The sequence below is a fragment of the Mchenga conophoros genome, linkage group LG3 (genome assembly GCF_057382185.1).
Source record: "Mchenga conophoros isolate Kocher_MC1m ecotype Shallow Benthic linkage group LG3, M_conophoros_male_GT1.1, whole genome shotgun sequence".
NCBI classification, from domain to species: Eukaryota; Metazoa; Chordata; class Actinopteri; order Cichliformes; family Cichlidae; genus Mchenga; species Mchenga conophoros.
This window is the reverse complement of record NC_140528.1, coordinates 71021877-71042286: the sequence shown is the minus strand read 5'-3', so window position 1 is coordinate 71042286 and position 20410 is coordinate 71021877. Positions and strand designations below refer to the sequence as shown.

At 41.3% G+C, this 20410-nt stretch overlaps 1 protein-coding gene across 12 annotated transcripts in view; it reads left to right on the top strand.

Moving 5' to 3' along the window:
* Nucleotides 1–12914, top strand: part of LOC146580351 (adhesion G protein-coupled receptor L3) — a 265146-nt gene extending 252232 nt beyond the window's left edge. For 3 of the 12 annotated variants that reach the window (XM_085267042.1, XM_085267033.1, XM_085267031.1), the window contains 4 exons: nt 1462–1558; nt 6588–6713; nt 8781–8798; nt 10051–12914. In XM_085267042.1, coding sequence (XP_085123168.1) covers nt 1462–1558; nt 6588–6713; nt 8781–8798; nt 10051–11000 — 1191 coding nt within the window. In that variant the 3' untranslated portion in view covers nt 11001–12914. Of the gene's footprint in view, nt 1–1461; nt 1559–6587; nt 6714–8780; nt 8833–10050 lie in introns of all 12 variants that reach the window. The other 9 variants (XM_085267038.1, XM_085267039.1, XM_085267034.1 and 6 more) reach the window with 5 other exon arrangements.
* Nucleotides 12915–20410: the final 7496 nt, after the last annotated feature.

Here is a 20410-nt window from a genome sequence, read left to right as displayed (position 1 = left end):
GAGGCTTGACTTGTTATTGGTGCACTGGTGAAGGGGTGAACCAGTGATGGGGTAAAGGCTGCAGTAAAAGCAGACAGATGAAAGGCGTAATGTTGTTAAACTCGATGAATGGATTACTGGGAGGATAATTTCCTCCTGAGAAGTCTGGCTAACTTGGAGTCTTGCTTAAAATGTATTATATACAGATGTGACAGATTAAAGGAAAAACCCATGACCCTTGAAATCCGTTGGTCTGATAAGTATGAAAACTATGTTAACTGAATTTTTAACCTTCAGTTAAAAAAATCTCAAACCAATCAATCCCGTGTCTGGGAATTTCAGGGTCATTTAGACCACTTTTTTCACCAGCAATGTTAAAGCAGAAGGGTGTTCATTGTCCCCAGGAGAGTTTCACACATGCACATAATCAATACCAAGGTGCATTGAAGCTGTTCTGGCCACATGTGGTGGAAAAACTCCTTAGTAAGGCTCCAATAACACAGGCCTAGAGACCGTTTGGCAACTTCAGCATGCTCTTGTGCATTCTTTGGTAGCTACTAGATTGCCAGTGTCACCTATAATTTGCACAGAGGACACAGACAGAGTGGAAATTGCTCACCTTCAAAGTAAAGGCCGTCCCTCAGTGCTGCAACCAACACGGATCAGAAGGTGGACCTTTTATTTTAAAGGTTGCTCAGTGAGCGGTTGGCAAGTGTCTGCACACAAGTTGGCGATTTCCATAAAAGACGCCAACTACAGGTAACTGTAGCAATCTGCCAGAGCAATCGCAAGGAGGTTTTTTCGTGTAGCACCAAACATCTCTTTGTGGCCAATTTCACCTGCTGCAACCAGCTGCCAACTGATTGAGGAATGCATATTTTTTTCATATGTTGCCACGGGTTACCAAACAGCCTTTATCCCTTTTTTCCCTACATTTGACAACCAAGCCTTGTTTCGGCCTGGTTAAGTATACCATCACAAATGTATATTTTTAAAAACAACAATTTTTTTTATACTTTAATCAGAAAACTCTCAAATGTTCTGCACACAGGATAGAAAGGACTCTTTTCTATGGTTAGATGCACTCCCTTAGCTTGTGCAATAGCCCACGGGACTGTGATAATTAACCAGGATGAACTCTGTTGGATTGAGCCCTTTCCAACCCAAGATACAGACTCAAGAGAGCTTGACTGATGACTTTATTATTGATTTAACCTGTCATAGTGCTAATGCTCATTTTTAATTGGAGGTTACTTATCCCTACAGCTGACATGTTTCAGGGTTAAATACTAGATTCGAAAGCCGATAGCATCTCTTTTTCTTCATATCTCAGCCGTTATTGAGCTGTGAAGAATATGAGTGCACGCTTGAGGAAATATGCTGAAAGCCTGAGACTTTTCACTCGTCCTCCATGTGCAGACTTCTATTTTTTTCCCCCAGAGTGAATATTTTTATAAGGTGAAATGTTATTTTTCTCCGCAGAGCCGCATCCGTCGAATGTGGAACGACACGGTCAGAAAACAGTCCGAGTCCTCTTTTATGACCGGGGACATCAACAGCTCTGCATCGCTCAACAGAGGTATTTGTTTCCGCAGCACATCTTTTCTTGAGTGATTCAATACACCAGCCTTCACCTCAGAATTTATGACTGTGACTGAGAAACTTTTTTATTTTTTTTTCTCTCTCTCTCTCACAAAAGCAACGCTATTTTTCTCAAATTGCGTTTGGACTTGCATTCCTCTTAATGACACGAGGGCTTTGCAGAATTAAAAGCCTCTTTAAAGCTTTCAGCTGCAAACCTCAATCCAGCTGTAAAAAGTCAAGGCAAATTACTCATTTCACAGCAATTTTCCTCACATACTGCGAAATAATTAAAAACGCCAAGTGAAATATGCATCTCCCCCACCCTACTTGGCTGTTAATTATTACCAAATACCACAGCAAGGTTTACAATGTAAGAAATCACGAAAATGAAAACTCCTGCCAATAGAGCTGCAAATTCTTACCTGTTCAAGTGACAGATTGAAAGGATAAATGCTTCACCACTGCAGAAAATTGTTTATTATGTCTTATTTTGAAGTACAAACCAACCGTTTTCTATCGTTTTGTTAGGAAAAGTAACACTAAATAGATTAGGTGGTAGAGAGAATAGCAGGTTCTAGGTAAATCATGCAGTTCATCACATTTAATTCATTTGATGAGTGTGCAATAAAGGATATATTGAACACCCCACCCATTCTGCCTGTAAAAGCCTTGAGTGAGAAACCAGGAAAAGTGCTTACTGAAAAACCTAAAAATCAATTGGCTGGGAGCTTCTCTCATATATATGTGACTAAAGAGTTTCCATATAATTCATTGACAGACAGAGTAAACTTTGGAGTCTCTCAGGTTAATGGGAGCAAATGCTGCGCTCGCTGGCATCCCTCCCCGACATCTCTTGACGCGAGTGCCACACCGCTCACTCTCTAAATTCGCTCTGGGCGTCTGCTCGCATAGACGCTAATGCACACTTACAATGATGGATTAATGTTCGACACGGGGAGGAAGTGTCATGATCTCAATAATTAGGTGCTCGGCTTAGCACCGTCAACAGACGCAGCTTTTATCAATAGTGGGGAGGCTGAAACGGGGCAGGACTGAAAGAAAAGCCTGCATGGATCTCCTGTAAATATATGTTAAAATAAAAAGAGGTAAAAATTATACGTTCATTTCAATCCCCCCGGCCTTCTCACAAGGCTCGATCTGATTGAGAAAACACTCACATGAGCTAAAGAGCATGCTGGGAAGTGTGTTCTTCCATCCCACGTGTTATAAGAAACAGATGCAAATAGAATTTGCACTTCTCCGAGGCTGCTCCCGTGTTGTTATTAAGGAATTATATGTTGAGGAGCGAATATTCCTAGCTGTTTTGTGCTCCGTATTCTTCTTCCCCCCCCAAAACTCCTTGTGTGTGAGAGAGTGAGCCTGCAGCTGACGCTCTGACTGTGATTATCTCGAGAGCGGAGTCATGCAATCATCTTGATAGCTTTGCATGTTCAATTTATCCCAGCATTCAAGATTATTTCTGCACAATCAGTGTGATTCTTTCTTTTTTTGGGGGGGGGGCAAATTGTCCAATTCAAACACAGGCACAGTCAGTGGGGGATCTGTCATTGGGAGAATTCAAGAGGGGGGCTGGTGTTTATGGAATACTCTGTAATTAGGGCAAGCAGCAACAGCAACATCAAATTACAGGTTTTTTTTCTTGTTTTAAAAATCTAAACATCCAGATTCCCAGGCAAAATGATAACGTGGCTAATTAATACTCAAAAAAGTAGGAATAATGCTGAAAGATGAGACCAACGCAGCGGCACTATAGTGCTTTTAAATTTCATTAAGCATAGTCTTTAGACATAAAAAGTACAAGTGCAATTAGAACGCCATAAAAAAAAAAAAAGAAGTCTAACTTTTAAGAGGAAGGGGAGAGTCACGGGGTACTATAAAAACCTTTCCCCAGTGGTGTGACAGATTCAGAGCGTTGGAAAAAGAACAGTACACTCTGCCGGAGGATCTAATTACGGTGTACTCGCACCTCAGATAAAAGATGTTTACCCGCTCTGGCACAGTGCATACAGGAGGCGCGCGCATGTAACGCCCTCACAAGTCTTAAATTCGTCTCCTTTAAAAATAATAGCCTCATACGTTGACGTGGAGAGAGAAGGAAAAAAAGAAAATCAACGACTTGTAAACAGGAAATGAATGCGCCTGAGAAGTATTTTCAGCATACTTGATATCCCGCATAATGTATTCAGACACTTGGATTTTTTTTTTTTAACCATCAGCTACTGTAAGAAAAACAAACATTACTGAATCTGCAGCATTCGTGTTTGAGATTGCAGCCTTCAAATCTGCAGCTAATCACCGGGCTCAGACTGTGAAGGTTGCTTTGGTGCGGTAGTATGTGGATGGGAAACTGATGAGTCATTTGGGCCAGATCCTGGCAGCAAGAATCTGAAGACAAGCGCTGCATAAATAGAAAATGAGCCTCTGTTCTGTTTCCGTGGAAGAGGCGAGGCTGATGCAAAGTAATGACCGTCTTCACTATGGAGAGGACATATCGCTTCATTCAAAGGTTATTTCGGCAACTGCGCAAAGAGAATGAGCAAGTATTGAACTTTGCTCTTTGGAGAAAAGGAAATATTAGACCACTTCATCTCATAAGATTGGCAATGCCAGAAGTAATAATAATGGTGCAGGCCCCGGCTGTTGGTAGGCTTCCTTCGTACAGCTGCACCTGTCAAGCTTCCCATTTTCACACAGCATGCAATTTACAGCGCTAATAGTCAGGGCTCTGCCTCTTGAAATTCTTTTTTTTTTTAAAGATAGACAAAAGCAGGCCTATCATTTCTTTTCAGCAGCAGTCAACTTCATTTCCAATGCTATGTCAGAGAGTGTAAACTTCCCGCAATTGAGCACAACAGCAGAGCTGAGGCGCTAAAGTAGCTAAACTCAGGCCGAACTTCCACACAGGCAGGACAACAACAACAAAGCTGTGAATAGATCTTATTTTTAACTAGCGTTTATACCCAGGCTTATTTTTTGTTGTGTTTTTAAACGTGTGAAAAAGGGAGAGAATTCTTTTTATTATTTTTTTTTAAAGGCTCGATGATGTTTGGATCATTATTTTCCAGTTCAATATTTACCTGAAGGGTCTTTAAAAATGTAAACACACGTAAGCGTTTCAGGCATCCTTGGTCGTGCATTTCATTCACTTTAAACGGAGCAGAGTTCTTGCATTGTTGAACTGAATTGTGGATCTGATGCTTTGCTTTGCTTGTGATGAGTTGATAAAAGTTCATGTATATAACGCTTACTGCCAATTGAAGCTGCTACCTGCTCTTGGTGAGTGACATAGGGTTGGGTAGTACATGTTAGAGCAGCCAATCCCAAAGGTGGTGGGGGACCTGTGCCATGAACCTATTTGTTCATGTGAGACACTGGGACTGTTGTGGAGGGCCCACCGATAAGCTTATAAAGTTAAAATTAATATCGAGCAGATTGTTTCAGCTTATTGGTGCATCCACAACAGTCCCAGTCTCTCAAATTGGGAAAACTAATTGCCCACCCCTGTATTGGAATGTCACCCAGTCTGGAATGTCCGCCAGCGACCAATGCTCAACTTGAAAGCAATGCGGGATGAGTGAATCACTCCCTGTCTGGATGCTCCTTTATAGTTCAACAATGCTAATTAGCTTAAGTATCACGAGAACATGGCTAATTAGCATATCATGAACACACAAATCTGTTATCAGCCTACATGTGCTGGCCTTAATAAAAACAAACAAACAAAAAAACTAAAGCAAAAACAGAGCTTTGCTAACATGCAAGTAGCTAGTAGCTCAGCTAAGCTAGGCTAACATACCAGTAGCTTTTAGCTAGCAGCTCAGTTACAGGGATGAAGCAATCCTTCCTTTTTTACTCCATGGCTGTCAGATAAAACCTCTTCCTGGGACTGTGTTTACTTCCCAGGCTTCTGCACTTATACATCTTTCTCTTCAACCTTATATCATACTTCTAGTAGTAATGTAATGTGAGCTCAAGCAGTAAAAAGACTCTCAGTGGAGTCGGCTCGAGGGCCATCGTGAAATTGGCGGATGGGACAGCGAGAGAAGAATGTGGACAGCTGTACTGCATATTCAGCTCCAGTCTGAGAAGCAATACACCCCTGCTTTTAAAAGAAATATGCAGCTTTAGCTGTGTCCCCTAGGCCGCATCCTTCAAAGGACCTGGCCTTCGCGGTCTGCGTGGCCTGTGTGATCTCTTGATTAATCGAGCAGATATTTGAAGTTTACACAGCTACATTCTCGCCTGAAAATATCTTAAAAATTCATTTTGTGACCAAGAAAGAGTAATAAAACTAAGTAGCTGCCGCCATTGTTGGAAACTGGAATTGGCTGGGCCGCGCTATTAATTCTGGGATAGGTTGGGCCATGAAGGATACACCCGACTCATCCTTCAAATCCAGGGAAACGAAAGACGTATTTGTTGGCCGCATTTGGAGCAGCCTTCGAATTGGGACAGCCTTCGTCTCCTAGCTCTGACGTAATTGGCCTTCAAATGTGGCCTCTGAAGGACCTGGCCTAGGAGTTGAGACACACCTATGACATTCCTAACATTAATATTGGGGGTAAAAAAAGTAATTAGTAATGCAGTTTCCTAAAACACCCTCAGACAGGTGCGTGCCCTCTGTGTTGTCCTGTTTGAGTCCAGAGACGTACCAATACCTGTGCTGTGTTGGCCATGTCGGTTCTCCTTTGGAAAGTTTACCTGTATACTGCCTGAATGTGGAGCACGAAAAAGGGCTTAAAGCTAATGGCCGACATTAACGGTACAATTAATACACTTTCCATTAGCCGCGTCAGTTCTGCCACTTTCATGTAGCAAAACCTCCCTCACATTAATGACCATATGATCATTTGGATGTTAATGGCTGTCACTGCTCAGCTGCATCTGCCCAACTGATATGTATGTTCTCTCTGTTTCTGTCTATATCTCAATTTATCTACCCACCTACCTTTTTCCTGTCTCCTTTTTTCCTGTCTCACTCTGTCTTTCTCTGGCTGCTCCAGGGGCTATGGCTAACCATCTTATACCTAATGCACTCCTACGTCCTCATGGCACTAACAATCCCTATAATACATTGCTTGGGGAATCGGCAGTCTATAACAACCCTCTGGGCATGTACAACACACAAGGTGTGCAAGCTTCTTTCATTCTTTAACATTGTGGCTAGGGCAGTGTTTTTTTTTTTTTTCATGTCTGAGCCTGGAGGTACTCTAGGGGGCACATCTTTGTTCCCATCCCAAAACAAAAAGCAACTTTATGATTGGACTATTAAAAGTAATGCACTAAGCTGAAATCCCAGCAGTCGCCTTGAGAGTTTTAACAGCGCTTTAATTTAGAAACAAAAAAAAACAACAACACTGCCCTTGCTGTCTTTGTGTTAGCTTTGAACAAGCTATAGCTTTATCATAAAAATCCTACAGGTTTGTTTTGCTGTGGGATTTTTCAGTGGTGTTGCATCTTGGCTTGTGTTCAGAGCCGTGCTATTCGATTACATAAGTTGCACTCACTCGTGGCTGTTTGGCCAAACACACAGTGTAAAAATGAGGAAATCCTCTGAAATCAAGAGTAGGCGCCTATAGGGAGCCAGATACAACACCAGTCATTTATTTTAAATGTGCTCCTGTGTTGTCAGTGAAGCTCGTGTGTGCTTTGTCTCAATGTTTTCTTGTTTTGTTTTTTTGTTTTAGCTTTTAGCATTGCATTCTCGTGAACACCGCTGTTAGATTCTCAGACACTGTTGTTTTGTGATAAATGTCGCTGAGGCAAGCAAGAATTTAAAAATGCAAATCGCCGGTGCTACATAACAGAGCGGTTTGAAGGAAAAATTCAGAGGTTACAGTTCATTTGTTTCTTTAGCTGTAATTTACGGTGGCCCTGAAAGGCCAAATGGACTGCAACCTAGGAAAACACCAGCAATAAGAAAAACGCTGTAAAAGCACACAAAACACAATGGAAATAGGAAAAGCAGAAATAGGAAAAAACAGATTTCCAAAAGCACAAGGGAAGTGTTTCTGGGGAGACAAAAACCAGACGGACCAGCTGCAGGAACCAAAATATGCTAAGTATTGCGCTGGGTGACACTTAAAAGAAGTGGAGGATCTATCGGTTTTATGAGGAAAGAAAAGATGAGAGGTAAGTGTGTTAGCCTAACTATTAGCCTAAAAATCAGCCATCAGCATTACATGAATCATGAGAATAAAACACACCTAGCATGTTTTGGTTCCTGCAACTGGTCCGTCGGGTTATTGTCTCCCCAGAAACACTTCTCTTGTGATTTTGGAAATCTGTTTTTTCCTATTTCCATTTTTTCTATTTCTGTTGTGTTTTGTGTGCTTTTGCAGTGTTTTTCTTATTGCTGGTGTTTTCTTAAGTTGCAGTCCATTTGGCCTCTCAGGGCCACCGTAGAAATAGCTATTTAGCACTTCATTTCAAACTTGGTAACTGTCATAATTACTCATTCATATGTTCAAATGTAGATTTTCAACTCAACATAGATTCAGTCTACTTATTGTGATTTAAAAACAAAAAAACAAAAAACATTTTCAGTATCGCAGATATTAAAGCATTCCAAGTATTAGAGCTGGGTATTAGAAACCGGCAAGCTATCGTGGGTCAGTATGACTATCGAAATGCTATTTTATTTTCTCTCTGCAGAGCTATTCCAGCTCTCAGCAACTCAATATGTGTTTGCTGTAACTTTGCGAGTCTGTAAAACTGGGAAAACTCAAGTTAAAAAACAACAACAACAACAAAGAACCTCAGAGAGCTTTGATCAGCTGATAATTTATGTATGAAATACAAAGTGCTTACATTGGAGGTTGTGATGGAGGGCTATGACTCACTTACACTGCCATAGATGAGGAAGAGTAAGACTGCTAATGCATCAAAAGATTTATCTGTCTATTTGACACTAAAGTGTGTTTTACCCAAGGATTCCATCTTTTTTTCTCTTTCTCTCTCTCTCTTGCTATATATATATATATATATATATATTTGTTTGTTATGAGATATGTTCAGGTTCTTTGTGTGGGTGCACAGAATTTGCATGAGGGTTAAAACAATCTATTGCATTGCAGAAACATTTTCTTGATGAGTCATCAGCATACTATATGTGCGTTTTCCTCTTTCTACCTGTCACTGTTATGCTTACTGTGTTTTCTTTTCTTCTTTCCTTTCCCTCATGCTGTCCCTAAAAGAGCCCTACAGAGAGACAAGTATGGGAGTCAAACTAAACATTGCTTATCAAATGTAATTGACTTTGGCTTTGCTTTCTTTTCACTCGATGCTGACAAAGGGGTAATGAAAACAACGTCATTCCCTTTGGAAGCAATACAATTCTCTTTGTGACAAAGGCCCCTCACCTTGACAAGAATGCCAGTTAAATTGGTTTGAATCGCATCCCGAGTTCCACTGCTTACAGACATTTACACTACTTGGTGTAGTTTCAAAAAAGACAAGAGAGAGACTTCTTCCACTCACATGTCCTAGGCCTATTTGATATCACAGCTTGAATAAGTGAAGCCAGTTACAGCTAACATTAAGATTCACCTCAACGCTTGAAAAGGCACGTCGATATAAATTGATCTGTGATCTTTAATAGAACGCCGTGCCTTCGTTCGTGCACCTTTTATTTGATTATACCAAAAACGTACATAGATATATATTTAGATTTTTTTACGAGGCTAATTTCCTTCTTAGAAGTCTGAGACGTGCATCTTGTCAAATTTTCAAGAGGTCAGACTGCGAGCTTGACACTTTAACGAGCTGGATGGCCTTGTCTGAGGTAGTTTGAATTATCTTCAAATATATGCTTTGATGTTGATAGCATGGACTTGGCTAACTGATAAAGCTATGAAAGCTTCATGTCCATGCAATAGAAAGAGCAGAAAGCCTCCTTCCTTCCAGTGTGGCTTTACTTTGAAGTATCAGTTGTGTTCACATTGATAAAACATATCAATATATACCCACCCCGCCTATGCATTTTTACAATGTTGTTTCTAAATGCTCACATGGGACAATATGGTTGGGATCCAAATTCTACAACTGGTGTTCCGGTTTGTGTTTCACTTTTAAGAGTTAATTGCATGGCTTCGATGTGTCCGTTGTCTCTGCCTGCACGCGTTTTGTGCTTTTGTGCCGTGCTCGAAGTTTGGTGCTGTCTGGTATCGCACATGTATCAATGTCTTCATCACTGCCATCATTTAATTGTTGATTTCCATGAAAATGAAGTAAGTCTTGGTATTGAATACAATTTTTAAAAGAAGGTAAGTGTGAGCTCATAGGATTTTACTGTAAACTGTGTGCTTTAATTAAAAATGCTAATCCAGGCCTTTACGTCCGAGTGCATTTCATAGAACTGGGAGGGTTGGTGATTTGATGGCTGCTGATAAAAACAGCATTTATGTCTCACAAGAGTTCACTGTTCTCATTCAGCTGCTATATCCCTACTCATCTTTGTCATTCCAGAGGGAATCCTGAACAATGCCCGGGATACAAGTGTCATGGATACTCTACCACTGAATGGTAACCATGGCAACAGTTATAGCATTGCCAGCGCTGAGTACATGAGTGACTGCGTCCAGATCATTGATCGGGGCTATAACCACAAGGAGACGACCCTGGAAAAGAAGATCCTAAAAGAGCTCACCTCCAATTACATCCCCTCCTACCTTAACAATTCCCACGAGCGCTCAAGCGAGCAGAATCGGAACCTCATGAATAAGCTGGTCAATAATGTTAGCAATGGCGGCAAGGATGGCGGCTACGGGATGGGCTTGGGCGTAGGGATGGGCATGAATGTCGCGCTGGGCCTTGATGACCATTCCACCTTTGTCCCCCACCACGACGAAGGCCTCGGTTTGGAGTTGATACGCGAGGAGTCGAACGCCCCGCTGTTGCCGCAGAGGCCGCCCCCATCCCTGCAGGCGGTGGACAACCTTCACAATCACCTCCACCAGTCGGCACCCCCACCCCTGCCGCTGCCGCACCACCCCTTCTCGTCCGCCAGCGCTTCCTCCTCGTCTCGAAGGAGGATCCCCCAGGAGAACAGCGAAAGCTTCTTCCCTTTACTCACCAACGAGCACACTGAGGACGAAGGCTCGTCGCCCAGCCACAGCCACCAGAGAGACTCCCTCTACACCAGCATGCCCATGCTGCCCGGCCTGCCCAACGTGTCCGGAGAATCGGCAGATGGCTCCAAGGATGGCGGCGACGCCAAGAGCCCGGAGGCCAGCTCGGACGACGTTTACTACAAAAGCATGCCCAACTTGGGCTCACGTAACCACCTCCATCAGCTGCATTCCTACTACCAGCTAGGGCGGGGCAGTAGTGATGGCTTCATTGTTCCCCCCAACAGAGAGGATCTATCTCCAGAAGAGGCCCAGCAGGAGCCCTCGCACCTAGTCACCAGCCTATAGGCCCGAACCCCCTCCCACCCGTGCCCATTGTATTCTCGCAGTCCTCTACTCTTCCCCCGTGTGCCCTTGGTCCATCAGTCGTTGGAAGTGGTAGCCTTTATTCTCTTTATTCTGTGTCCCGAAGACTGAGGCGGAGGAAGGAACTGTACCCTCGCTGTTACCGACCATAAGCAGGATAATAATTGCTACGAATGCGGTGGTGGGGGGCGTCGTCGGCAGTTAATATGTGACTCTATTTAGTTAGACACTGCAGAAGGTTGATGTTGTGCCCCCTCTCCTCCACTCGTCGCCCCCAACCCACACACCGAACACCCCACAACACCACATCCACCCCGTCCCCTCCCAAACCCTGTGTGGTTTGCCGTGTTTTGTCTCGTTGTGAAAAGAGACAATTACTCACACAGGATTTTTAGGTCTCAGAGATATAGTGTTGACAGTCTACAGGAACTGCATACCCCTAAAGTTTGAAACTGAAGACTTCACCAGAATTAAAACGAAACAAAAAACAAAAAAAAGACTATTTTATTATACTTCTGTATCTATATTGACTTTTTGAGAGATTTTTTTCCTCTTTGGTGAGTTGCAGCACATTTTGTTTGCTGAAGTGTCCCTTCAATGAAAAAAAAAGACAAAAACCACACATATACGCACACACACATTTTGGACAGTTACCATAAAGGAATTATTGATTGTATGCTTTTAAGCATAACTGTTCTTTTTTTTGTTGTTGTTTGTTTTTGTTTCTTTCTTTGATTTTACTGTAATTCCAGTTGTTAAAAGAGGGAGAAAAAAACTAATAAGAGAATTGCGAGATATTTCTATGTAACTGTACAGATAACTAGCATTGCACATAATAGTATGCTTTTTTTCCCGTTCCAAGCGAACCCTTTTGTCTCTGTAAATGTAGTGATTAGGAGCAATTTTGTTCTCTTGTGCTGGCCCTTCTGGGCTTTTGGTGCCAGTCTGTTTTTTTTCTTTCTCTTTTATCACTTTCTGAGAAATGACCATCGAAATAGGAGCAAAATTACACAAAAAATACCACAAGAACACACTTATCGTGCCGCATTTTCGTGAACCGTATTCACCTTTCTTTTTCAGGTCTGTTTTTTTTTTTATTATTATTATTTCCGCCTGGTTCGTTTTCTCTTTCGTTTTCTTTTTTTTTTACTGTGTAGATAGCAGAGCTCTGATTCACAGATTGTCAAGGAGACAGAATCAGTCCAATTTAATCACGAGGTGTCCCTCAGAAAGTTTATAGTGCATCCTGCATCTATATTGGCATTCAGAAAACGCTTGTGCTTCTCAGAAAGAGAACAAATTGAACCTTGATGAGCACTAGACACTTGTGCAAAAAAAACAAAGAAAGATGGCTGTTTTACTTATTAAAGAAAGAGCTTTTGAAGTGAGAAAAACTGGAAGTGTTTTTCTTTTTCTTCCTCAAGGAGAAAATCTATTTATTTATTTGTTAAATAAACAGTAATAAAGGATGGGAGCAAGTTTAGCAGCAAAAAGAAGTTTTTCTTATTGGCTATAATTATGGCTTCTTATTTATTCTTTTTTTTTTGTATTGGTTTCCGAGTTGAATGACCTCATAACTAATATTTGTTGTAACAGTGAAACTTGTTTGCCAACAAATAAATTACTGATTAAGATTTATCATGTAGCTATGACAAAAGTGCTGGTGTTTTGTCTGAGTCCCGGGACACTTTTGTATGGATAACAGCCGAAGACCTCCAAATAACGGAACGATCGAGTCTTTTCTTACTTCTGAGTTCGTATTCGTCATTAGCCCTCTGTCCATTTTAGTGCCAAGTCAGTTTTGGCCCCGGCAACAGTGGATGTGCTCTGTATGCTCTGGTCTGCTTTATAATAGAAGCAGTGGTTTCATAAGCTGTAATAAATATTTCAATATCATTGCTGTTGTAACCAATGGATTCTTTACAGATACGGTGTGCTTGATGTGATATTGATAAGCTGCGCTGGAGTTGTGAGAGTAAAGTGGACCGCAGACCGCTTGAAAACAAGTGAGCAGCCTTACCTCTGAGTAACAGTAGCAACTGAAGGCAGTCGATGTTTATACACTTATTGGACAGGATTTGTTGGTTGGACTTTACTAAGAGCTTTTTTGTATTAAAAAAGAAACAAAAAGGCAAAAAACCCTTAATGACCGTCTAGTCAACCTTAGCTTGTTTTATATTTGATTTTAAAGGTTAAGCAACTCTTACCTGAACTTGTGGCATTATTATGAGATCATAGAGCAGAGTGACATCTGTGAGATCACACATAGAGCACAAAGACAAAGCACAATTAAGGCTGAGCATTTATACTGAGGCAGTAGGACATTAGGTAATGGCAGGATGCTTACATGTGCGTTGATGACTCATGCACTCACTTTGATAGGTACACCTTGCTTTTATCGATTCAAACCCTCTTTTTGCCTTCAGTGCTGCCTTAATTCTTCATGCCACAGATTCAGCAAGCTGCTAGAAACCTTTCTCAGAGTTTTTTGCCCATATTGACACAATAGCATCACACAGTTGGTACAGATATGTTTGCCGAACATCCATCACACCAGTCTTTCATTTCAACACATCCCAAAGATGCTCTATTCCATTGGAGTACAGGGAACTCATTGTTCTGATCATGAAACCAGTTTAAGATTATTTGACATGGTGTGTTATCCTGCTGGAAGCAGCCACCAAGCAGCTATAGGTACACTTTGTTCATAAAGGCATGGACATGGCAACAGTCAGGTAGGCTGTGGCATTTAAATAAATCTCAGCTGATACTTTGGAGCCCAAAGTGCAGAGAAAATATCCCCCACACCGTTACACCACCAACAACCTGAAACGCTGATACGTAGCAGGATGGGTCCGTGCTTTCATGCTGTTTACACCAAATTCTGACTCTGGGACTCTTCAGACCAGGCATCGTTAATTTTGGTGAGCTTGTGTGAATTGTAGCCTCTTTTTCCTCGTCTTAACTGATAGGAGAGGCAGACAGTGCGGTCTTCTGCAGCTGTAGCTAATCTGCTTCAGGGTTCGATGTTTTTGTGCTTTCAGAAATGCTCCTCTGCATACCTTGGTTCTAACATGTGGTTACTTGAGTTACTGTTGTCTTTCTCTCCGCTACAAGCAGTCTTGCCAGTCTCCTCTGTTCACTGGGATCAACATTTTTTTTTCACTGGATGTTTTCTCTTTTTCGGACTTTTCTCTGTACTCTAAAGAAGGTTGTGTGGGAAAAATCCCTGACGATCAGCAGTTTCTGAAATTCTCAGACCAGCCCGTCTGCCACCAACAACAAGTCACCTAAATCATCTTTCTTCCCTATTTGGATGCTCGATTTGAACTTCAGCAAGGAAATGTGCATCTTTTTAGGCCTATGAGTCACATTTATTTGCTAACATGTAGCTAACTGTAGCTTTATAACAAAAAAAAAATCAAAAATGGTCGTCTGGTGCAACGAAATCTCATATTTTTAACATTCTGAAGGCATTTTCTTCAGTTTGAGCTCGCAGTTGCATATTGTGGGACCTACTGTTTCCCCCTCTAGTCAGAGATGGCTTTCAGAGTATGACTGTAGCCTTCAAGTGTCTGAAAAGTGAAGCCAATACGGAGATGCATTCTTACTGATGGCTAGCAGTGGATGATTCATCTTATTTAAAAACAGAAGTCTGGTTTTATGGATGTCTATGAGAAGATGGACTCAATGGACACTTACTTGAGTTCATGATCTATATTGTTAGCTTCAGGTTTGACCAAATACAAAGGTTTATTTTTTCCCCAGTACAGTCAAAAATTAAAGTAGGGGATTCTTTAGGGAGGACCTAAAATCCAGTTGACAAGTTGCTATATGTGTCCCTTCTCAGAGATTTCCATCTCTGGCTTGTCACATCTGGTTTCAAAACACCAGGATGACGATAGCGATAGCTTCCCCACAGGATTTCACCAACCAGTGGATGATGACAGGTGGTTACATCTATACCTGAAATGGCCACTGTTCATCCAGACAACATAACAGTGCTTTCTTTGGGTCCTCAGCAATACACACACTCCAAGTGTGACGAAATACTTGTTAGGTAAAGTGATGGGCAAACAAACATACAGCCGTTCCTTTGCTTATCAGATCAGATGATTGGGTGTAGTGAAAATGGTGTTGCTCATAGTGACTCACTTAGAGGATTATTACCCAGCTCTGCAGTTTTGGTCATTTTCTTCTTCAGAAAAACTCTGCTGTGCTGCAGCAAACAGCACACCAAGAGTTAAGAACTAGCTTTTGAAAGCAGCAGAGCCATTAGTTACTAAAAAGCCACACTTTCCCTCGAGATTCGGTTAACACCTATAAGTAAATATTGGACTTACATTAGCTGGCCTAAAACACAACTCCTAATGGATGTTAATGGCTCTGTGTGTGCTGCTTGTGTATAGGTGGTGTGCTTGCAGCTTGTTTCGTGTGACAAAACAAACAAATGTTAGCATCAGATAAAAACACACCACAAGAGGAAACTGAAACCTGTCGGAGTGTGTCAAAGAACTGAATGATGCTTTGATATTGATCAGATTTTTAGCTACAACATGCGGGAAAGTGGGATGTTTTAAGGCCGTGGAGCGATTATTGACCACGCTGGGGATAAACTATTCAGAAACATGCATCTCCCATGCACTGTCGGCTTATCGGTTTTTGACACTTAGCTTGTTAGCTAACATAAACAAATGTTTTCGATTGTTTCTACTTACATGAAGAATTTCACTCTTTCACATTAAACAAATATGTAGAAACATCCTGTCTCAGAGTGATCCTGACAATTAAGGATGAATTTACTATTTCTAGGTTGGACTGCTGTTATTCGGTATTCATCATTAACGCCTTGAAAAGCCTTCAGTTGATCCAAAATGCTGCACCGAGAGCACTGACAGGGATAATAAAGAGAGAGCATATCTCTCCTATATTGGTTTCTCTTCATTGGCTGTCTGTTGAATCCAGAGTCTAATTAAAATTCTTTCTCCTCACATACAAGGTCTTGAATAATCAGGCCCCGTCTTATACCAAAGCCCTCATAGCATGCTTCCTAGGATATTTAAAAGCAGAATGGGAGGCTTTCAGGCTCCTCTTCAGGGGGAACCAGCTCCCAGTTTGGAGAGGCAGATAGACCGACCTAACTATTTTTAAGGTTATGCTTAAAAGATTTTGAAAAAGCTTATAGTTAGGACTGGATCACATGACCCTGAATCCTTCCTTGCAATAGGCCTAGGCTGCTGGGGGCTTCCCATGATCCCCTGATATGACTGTTGGTGTTGTTTTTTAATTCATTCACTTATTTTCAGTCTCCATGTATTTATACACCATTCTCCATATAATCAATAGTAATCATTCGTGTTTTGTCCTGTCTTACTACCCTCATCCCGAACTGGTGGTGGCTGCTCCTCCCTGAGCCTGGTTCTGCTGGAGGTTTCTTCCTGTTAAAAGGAAGATTTTCCTTCCCGCTGTTGCCACGTGCTTACTCATAGAAGGTTGTTTGATGAGTTTTTTTCTATATTACTGTAGGGTGTTTACCATCAGAGATGGGCAGTAACACGTTACTTGTAACGCGATTACTTTTTTCAAGTAACGAGTAAAGTAAGGGATTACTATTGCAAAAACAGTAATTAGATTACCGTTATTTTCCCGTAGGAACGCTGCGTTACTAAAACCGTGATTTTTTTGCGAGAATGTCTCATGACAGTGACGTAAGCGAGTGCGCTGTTAGTGACAACAGCTGTGTGCAGATCAACAGTGGATCACATATCGATTGTGGGAGAGAGTATGAGCGTGCAGCGTTTAAAGCGTGGAAGTACTGACCTTACTTTGAGTTTGATTCCATAAAAAGTGACAAAAACATTAGCGTCCATCGTGCGTGGGAAGAAAACTTCTTTTTACAGCGAAAACAACCCCTAAACTTCCAAGGAAGCACCGAGTGCGCAACGACGTAATGGGAAACTCAGAGAAACTCGAGGATTCTTCCACTGACCGCTGCGGCACACCTGCACCAGGGTAAACCTCCGCCTACCGCAGTCCTGCTTTACAGGTGAAAATAGAGCAACAGGACCTCTAGTCTTTGACTTTATTTATTTTCTGCTGTGTTTTACTTGCATCTATTTGAAAGAGTGAGTGTAAACACAAAAAATATTTTATTTTATGTGCTGGAATGTGCAGAAAATAGGTTTAAATGTTAAACTAATTTATTCCAGTCAGAGAATGTTGCATATAATTAAATTTTTGCTTGATGCATAAAGTTAAAAGATTAAAACTAATAAAACAAGTTTTAAAAAGAGACTTTTCCATTTGATTACATTTTGTATGATGGATTATGCAGAAAAAGTCGAATTGGGCTGAAAGATCTATCGCTTTATCACCTACTCAGGTTGTAAATCGTGTTTTTAAAAAGTAACTAAGTAATTAATTACTTTTGAAAATAAGTAATCAGTAAAGTAACGGGATTACTTTTTTGGGGAAGTAATCAGTAATTAGTTACTGATTACTTTTTTCAAGTAACTTGACCAACACTGGTTACCATACAATATAAAGCTACTTAAGGTGACTTTTTTTGTGAATTGGTGCTATATAAAGAAATAAAACTGCACTAAACTGAAAAATGTTAGCTTGTTGCAGTAAATGTACAACATCCTTTTATCCCTTATTTAATTCAGCTCTCTTGGCAGGGCTGGTTTGTGGATGCCTACAGTTTTATGTGGCTCAGTTGGTTACAGCGGTTAGCTAAACCAGTCAGTGTGTTGGAAAAGTAAAGGGTAAAAATAAGGAGACAAACAGGTGCATCCAGCAGCAGACGCTGATAATGATTAAAGTTTCATTTTTCATTATAAAGAGGCATTTGATTGAATGTTCATACTGAAAGCAAAACTTAATGCACATTCTAATATATTCTTTCACTGGACTATTTACAAACAGACAGGTGACTTTGTGAACATTAAATTAAGACTTAGATCATTTGCAGATTCTGTAGAATAATTGATTAAACCAAACCTAAAGATTGTATAACTACAGTTATTAACAGATTCTTCAAATGCAAGTTTTTGGAGCTGAAGACATTCCCACTGGGGTAATGAACTCATTAAATTACCATGTGATAAACAGACCAAGGCTTATTTCTGTCTCACCATGTGTGCTTATTATATTTTACTCTGTCCTGCATGTAAAGTAGCTGTTGCAGGGAGACTGTGGGGGGAGATCAGCCTATTTTCACAGAGCTGGAACTGTGATGGATGGCTGAGTCATTGTGAGAAATTGCCAAAGATGTGGCGCTCCTCTTATTACAGCCAGGATCTCGGGTCGCAAGATAAAGGATGAAGGGGGCTTCAGCTCTAGCACTTTTGCAAGCCCGCATGCTTAAGCATTGGCTCTCTTTACTTGGAAATATGACCGAAAGTGCTCTGGACATCACCGCCGCGTGACATTGACTGGCATTTGCAGTCCCCGCGGAGTTCATGAAATGTGCTGAAGATGTGACTCCGGGCCCCTACCCACTTTATAAACGAGCCCTGATGCTGACCAGGGACGTGCTCACGTGGCACAAAATGCACTGTGGAATTAGCAGTGGCTTGTTCCCCCTGGCTTGAGACACTCGTGCCCACAGATATTTAGTGACACATGCAGAGATAGAGGTTTCTTTCGATTTTTGTTTTGAAGCCCGACATTATGCTTTGTTAACACTGTTTACCCAAGTGAGAATATTTTCTGCCTGCCACAAATGTATATTGATTTTGCCGGCTAGGCCATCAGACCTTAGATTGAAATCTTTAATTGCTAAATGTTTTCTGCTTACCTCCCTAACTACAAAATAAGTGTTGACATATGCTCACAGCTCTTAAAATAGGGCACTTTGGAGCTTCTACAGGAAGATTCAATATACACTGTAAGTGCTTAAAGTTTCTTTTGAAAGCACCGCACAGTTTTTAAATTACTTTTAAATGAAATGAGATTAAATGATACATACGTGCTGTTATCATTTTTGTGTTTCACAGGTTAAAAGAGGCTGAAAACACTGACAGATGTACACATCTTTTAACCTCCAGGGGATGTTTCATTGGCCAGTCCATGTGATTGGAGGTATCCTTGTTGCTGACGTCATCCTCCTCCTCCAGCTCTTACCAGCGTTCCAGTTCTCCTAATCGCTTCATCCATAGCTGATTTATTTTATTGTTAGCATAAATGAATTTCAGCAAATGCAAATCAGTAGCCTATATCCTCATTTCTTCATTTAGCTGCATACAGTATATTAAATCTCCCAGTTTTGGCCTCTCTCATGGTTAATGTTAACTCTACAGCAGACAGGAAAACGAAGAATACGTTTAAGTGTACCTTTTTTGCTTTCTGTGGTCTACTTTTCGTTCCGCATCTTTTAAACCAGTATTAACTGAGGAAGGAAAGGTAGAGCAGAAACAGTGTGGCTGCACTGATAAGGACAAGTGTCCATTTGTGAGCCGTCTGGTCGAGAAGATGGTATTGGAAAACTTGTCTGGCGGCTCGTGTTGTGTCATTACGAGCAGCCGTGTATGTGTGAGTTCACGTCTGTGAGCGAGGACACAAGCCTGCGTGGATGTTTGCTTGTGTGTGTAGGGGGGGTAGAAACACCTGCATGCCGTGTGAACAACAGCATGTGAGTAGCTGAGATGTGATAATATAAAATGGCACATTTCATATCTTGCCTACTATTGAAAAATCAATGGCTGAATGCCTGGCAGAATTCCAAATGAAAGGTGAATCAATGTCATCTACAGCTATGTGTATTGGGACGACCTGACAGCCTCAGCACATAAAATAAAATAAGCTACTTCTTCTTCTTCTTCTTCTTCTTTTTAGCAGCCCACATTGATTTAAAATAGGGTGTTTGGAACGTCTCAGCTTCTGGACCTTGGTGGCCCAATGTACAGTGGGGCAAAAAAGTATTTAGTCAGCCACCGATTGTGCAAGTTCCCCCACCTAAAATGATGACAGAGGTCAGTAATTTGCACCAGAGGTACACTTCAACTGTGAGAGACAGAATGTGGAAAAAAAAATCCATGAATCCACATGGTAGGATTTGTAAAGAATTTATTCGTAAATTAGGGTGGAAAATAAGTATTTGGTCACCTCAAACAAGGAAAATCTCTGGCTCTCACAGACCTGTAACGTCTTCTGTAAGAAGCTTTTCTGTCCCCCACTCGTTACCTGTATGAATGGCACCTGTTTGAACTCATCATCTGTATAAAAGACACCTGTCCACAGCCTCAAACAGTCAGACTCCAAACTCCGCCATGGCCAAGACCAAAGAGCTTTCGAAGGACACCAGGAAAAGTATTGTAGACCTGCACCAGACTGGGAAGAGTGAATCTACAATAGGCAAGCAGCTTGGTGTGAAAAAATCAACTGTGGGA